General features: G+C 32.9%; 1 protein-coding gene across 4 annotated transcripts in view; it reads right to left on the bottom strand.

Annotated features, from left to right (window-relative positions):
* Positions 1–5,720, bottom strand: part of SCYL2 (SCY1 like pseudokinase 2) — a 60,414-nt gene that overhangs the window by 35,216 nt on the left and 19,478 nt on the right. For all 4 annotated transcript variants that reach the window (XM_011386603.2, XM_023527309.1, XM_011386622.2 and 1 more), the window contains one exon: positions 2,380–2,537. In XM_011386603.2, the coding sequence (XP_011384905.1) occupies positions 2,380–2,537 (158 nt within the window). The remainder of the gene's footprint in view (positions 1–2,379; positions 2,538–5,720) is intronic.

Raw genomic sequence — 5,720 nt, 5'->3', positions numbered from 1 at the left:
TTGTTTATGACATAAGCTGAAGGACAAAAGAGAACACCCAAATCTTTATAAATTCACAATGTAAAGTCACATAGTGTGCTCTAACCTTGCTCTTTTTATTTTTCGAGATTCAAGACCATTCCTTCACAGCTCTCTTATTTAACTCCTCATTCCATGGCCCCTTTACCCACTACTCACGTATTATCTAATTTCTACTTAAAAAAAAAAATCATCTAACATGAATAATCTAATTTCCCAGGTCTTCACCTCAGTATATTATTGATTCAAATATCCTCCTCAAAGTTCTTTCAAGTTCCTCCTCTGTAACTTCATTCGCATATGATGTCTTCTCTGCTGGGCTCTTTTATATCTATTTTCTAGCTTCCAAACTGCCATCCTACAGATATTATTGAATATCGATAACCACCTCTCACTAGTCAAGTGTAATGGATTCTTCTCAGTCCTTACTTTCTTTTTATTTTGTGATGTCCAGTGTTAACAAGTCCATTTTCCCCTCCTTTGGGTTCTATGACATGCTGCCAATTTTTTTTCCTGCCACGTGACAATGATCCCTCTCCAGTTTCTTTCCCTGGCCCTTCTTCCCTCTCTACATTTCAAGTTCTGTACTCAATACTCTGCTCTTTTTCACTCATGCTCTTAACAAATTTTTTTTATTTTCCATGGTTTTAAAGACTGTGTCTGTGTTTCCCATACACATCACCAACTCTGGGTTTTGATTGGATTTACTTTCCCATAGCACATTTCTTTTGGATAATTCCAGTATCATCTCTGCATTATTAAGTCATTAAAAACTGGGAATTTTCTTTTCCTTCCCTAAAGTGTTCCTATATCTATCAATGGTACTGCAATTTTTACAACCTAACAATAAAGATGCGTTAAAGTAAACTTGGAATTGTCTTTCTTCATGATTGCTAATAAATCCTTAGTTCTATAACATTTAAGTCACTGTAACAGAAGCTGCAGGGACAGAGAAAAATATAAACATTTGTCCTTCTCCCCTCAAAGGACTTATAATGTAATGATGAAATACAGGATAAAATAACAAAAATGGGTAGCATTCTGATATAGACCCTGATAAGTAAATACTTCAGAGGAATAGCACTAACAAATATGGAACCAGGTAATCTCAGGACAAGTGTGCAAGTGGGGCAAACAAAACTTGGTCTACTTTGGGAAAGAGGGATCACGATAGTCGAGTGCTACATAAGAGACAACTAGTATAGTCTTCTTCTGGGTTTATTCATGAAAAGAAGGGCAATAGAAATATTATTATGGTAAGAGACATATAAGAGTATTGCTAGGTAGGCACAGTATGGTACAGTGAAGACGAAAAAACATGGGCTTAGAATCAAAGTGCCATAACTATGTGGCTTAAGTAGTGTCTCTGTTCCTCAGTTTTTCTATATAATTGTGAGAATAAACAGATATAAAACATTCAGTAGTTTTTCACATGGAAAATATTAGTTTTTTTTTCTTCTGAGTTGAAAGAAAGGATCTTGTGCCTTTGGGAAGGAGGGTAGTGACAGTGGGTTATTAAAGATTCCAAAGTAAGAATTATGCAGAAATCTTATAAAATAGATAAAAGCAAAATTGTCCTTTCTGAACAGAGTTGGGAAGCCTAGAACCCGTTTTCTTCACCTGCCTGTTCCTCCCCTCCCCTTAAAATCCTAGAGTCCACAAAACACAATCGGCAAACTGGTTAAGATCTTCTGAATTAAGAGAGGTGAATATCGTCTGCTAAGTAAGGAGGAAGAAAGGAATAAATTTGGGATTAAGAGTAATGTGGAAAAGGTTTATATAGTTAGAGTTATCCATGGCATATTAAAAGAACCACAAGCTTAAAGCCACAGGCTTAAGGATCCAGTTAAGATAACACAACATAAATTTCATTTTCTTGTCATTCTCAGAAACAGTTCCTAAGCTCATCTTTAAGAAAAATAGATGGTAGAGTAACTGAGGGATATGAAATGACATGCTGGGCATAGTAAGAAGTTAAATGTCTACAACAGTACCTGGAACACACATTAAAAAAGCCCTCAAATAGTGAATCAATGAAAAGGGGTCAAGAAATTCTAGCAAATTAACAAGAACAGCTACTTTCAGGCAGGGACTGTACCTTGTTCTCTTGCATCTCCCATTTTGATTGCTGTAGTGCTGAGCAAATACATTCAAGGCCAATGTAAAGAAAGCTTCAGTTAATATTTCAGAAACAGATATATACATAGAATATGCAAGTAAATTTGTGGAAATACCTAATCCATAAGAATGCAACACTCAGTTTATATAATTTTTTCACTGACTGTATAGACAGACTTCATATATAGTTATTTTCCACATTTGTTCAGGAAGTCTCTTATGTAAGCTTTTATAAAAATTTACCTGGATTCTTCTAAAGGATGCTGGACAGTAAGAAGTCGAGGGTGTCGTAGTCGAGTTAACTGCTGGACTCCTCGTTTTAGAGAATCGATGATTTGATCCTTTTCAAATTTTTGATATTTGTCCATCAACTTTTTATCAAAGACAAAAACAGCCACTTCCTAATTTAAAAAAATGTATAACTAATTTTAATCAAGAATATATAAAAGTAATATTTAGGTGTCACGACAGCCTACAAATAACTAAAAACTAAAGCTGTGCAAATTCTAGCACCATTGTAATACCTTTCTGATATAAAAAAGTTAGTTTCTTCATAATTAGTAAATCTCAATATTTTTAAAGGTATATGACCTAGAGCCCTCATCTAAGGAGAACACAGAAAATCTTCATATTTTTTAACTCTGGTATCAGAGGTACACACAAACAGTGTGCAGTGTGTTGTCCCCTGTTTAGTAATCTCTTATATAACCAGAATTCAAATAAAAGTTAAAATGTTTAAAAATTCATAATACTATTCACAATAATAACCTTGGAGTAAACTACAAAATTTTGAAATGCTTTTTGAAAGAAAGGTTATACATGTCAGGGAGTGCTTGATTATACAAAAACTCAATTTATAAGCATCTTTTACATATAATTAACCTACAATCTCTCTCTCTCTCCTTCTACCCTAACCCCATCTTGTTTTGGGTATAAATGGGAATGATTACAGGACGATGCTCCCTCATCACCTCTCTTTGAGATCATTCACAGCTTATTTTATATTACTAAAATCGCACACCTTCCTTAACTATCTTCTTCTTTCCATTCTTTCTCAGTTACCCAAAGAAAAAGAATTCCCATCCGATTACCTCATCTTAACAAATCAGTAAAAAAATAACCATATTAATAGCTGATGTATTACTACTGTGTACCTCAGTGTTGCTAGATCTCCATCATAAATGCAAAGAAAACTGATAAAGCTGAAAGAAAAATTAGCGAAGAATCAATGCTAGTCTTCCAAAATTCTTTGGAAGATTTTTGAATGGCTCTTCTAGAATTTCCATAAAAGTCTCTTTCAAAAGCCTCTAATTAAATCTACTACTACTATCAATATCCAAGACATTATCTTCCTTTTTATTGCTGTTCTCTTCTAATTATTTTTGCCATATTATAATTATACTTCTCACAAGTTATATAGTTTTCACAAGTTATAGTTTTCACGTGTAGTATATATATGAATTAAAGACTTTAGAGAATTGAGTCTCCAAAAAATGGTAACATAAAGGGACGATTTAATAACTCAATTTTAACATCACATTCCCCAAACATCAGTGTGCTTTTTAGAAATTATTCCATTCCTCACAGCAACACCATGAGACAAGTTATTATCCTCACTTCACAGATGAGGACATTGTAAAGAAAATAAATGTATTATCTAAGATGTCACAATTGGTAAGGTGAAGAATCAAGATTCGAAACTAGACAGTCTAAGGGGCCACATTCTTTCTTAGCCAATACACCATTCTGTCTCCCCAGAAATACAGGGACAATAAATATGGAGCACTCCGGTAAAACATGACATATGCCTTCAGGAAATCATATGAATGAGAACTTAACACTTATATATAAAATTACATAATCTTAGCTCTCTTGATCATTATGAGACACAAGACAACCAGGAGCTAAAAGTGTTATGTAATATTAATTTGAACTAAAAACGAATGACCTAGAAGTTCAAGTTCCTATCTCGCTATCCATATGCACAATCTTATTTTAGTAAAGTTCTGCTATAACACATTTTATAAATGCATCTAATTTAAGTGTGTTTATTTTTTTCAAGATGTTTTAAGCCTTTTAAAAAAGATCATGTGAAATGGCTCGAGCTCTTGAAGTGTCACCATCCTTGAGAAGGAACACTGCAGTTCATAAAGAAAGAAAAAACATAATTTTCTCTTAGACATTCATTAATTCTTTTAGGTCAAAGATACCTATATAGGTCAAAATAGGTTATCAACTACCTTAAAAATATTTTCTTTATGCCATCAGTTAATTAAAATTAACCAATTTCAACACAGTTGTTACTAATTAACTAACCCCTTAGGCCTCATACTGACTGCACCTCAAAACCTTTCATCAGAATAGACTACCATCTAATTTCTAATTTGTTTTCCTTCTACTATTTCACTATACTATCCACTCTGCTAAAACATATCACTTGTGTAAAAATCCCACCACCTTATATGTATTATAAGCTTCTTGAACAAAGAAACTACGCCTTAAGTATCCCTGTATCCACCACAGGACCTAGAAGACACACAGATGTTTATTGCCTACTGGTAGTCGATAAAGATAAGCAAGTACTAGAAGCTTTTCATTATCATCCTGAATTAAAATCGTTTTCAACCTTTCATTATGAAAATTTTCAAACATACAAAAAGACAATGTAGTGCAATCATCCAAACATCTTCCACTTAATAGTCAACAACTGTTAACTCTAATTAAAATTTGAGACTCTTTTTTATACAAAATTATTGAAACAACATGTAAGCAATATTTGGCACTCTACTGTTTATTCACTGCATATTCTTTAAAATACATTAGCAAAGAAAGTTACCCACTGAAAAGTATTTTTTCTCAATAGCCTATCTTTAAACAAAATTATTCTAAAAACGAATATTTGTCAAAATAGAGGCTGTATCTTTTTATATAGGCATAATTTATAATTTCACTCTTTACAAAATTGAATACTTACTGAAAACAAGATAAAGTAATAAAATCTAAGTTAATGTGGATAAATGTGCCCAGGATTTCCCAATAGCAATCATCACCTCCACTAACCTATCCCTCACAGCCACTGGAGATGGTTTCTGAAATACAGACATTCCTTGTGATCTCTATTATATGACTGTCCATAGCTGGCCAGTGGTGACTGCCAAACACCATACTCTTCACTTTTCATGTGATTTTGGGACAATGTATCTTTCTCAAAACGATAAAACAAAATCTAAATTTTTATTTAGATTAAGTTAAAAATAACTTGGTTTTGAGAAGACTGAGAGATAAGATATACCCCTTAAAATTGTGAGAGATAGGCTATGATCATTTTTGATCCAAGCAACTTGACTAGCACATTCAGCTTTATACAATGGTTTCCTTTATCTTAAACTTTTAACTTATTACAATTTAATTACTTATAATTTAATTATTCCTTTGTCTACACAATATTAGCAAGCCTCATCCACGAATACTGACATCTGGAGAACCTAACACAGATTTTGCAGTAAAGAAGGGACTATATTCAAGCCTACATTTGGTAGAATGGATAAAACATGAACAACAGTTAAATATTTATTACATAATTT

This window comes from Pteropus vampyrus, unplaced genomic scaffold (assembly GCF_000151845.1).
Source record: "Pteropus vampyrus isolate Shadow unplaced genomic scaffold, Pvam_2.0 Scaffold16, whole genome shotgun sequence".
In the NCBI taxonomy this organism is placed as follows: domain Eukaryota; kingdom Metazoa; phylum Chordata; class Mammalia; order Chiroptera; family Pteropodidae; genus Pteropus; species Pteropus vampyrus.
The sequence above is the reverse complement of the archived record's forward strand: the minus strand, read 5'-3'. Positions and strand labels throughout refer to the sequence as shown.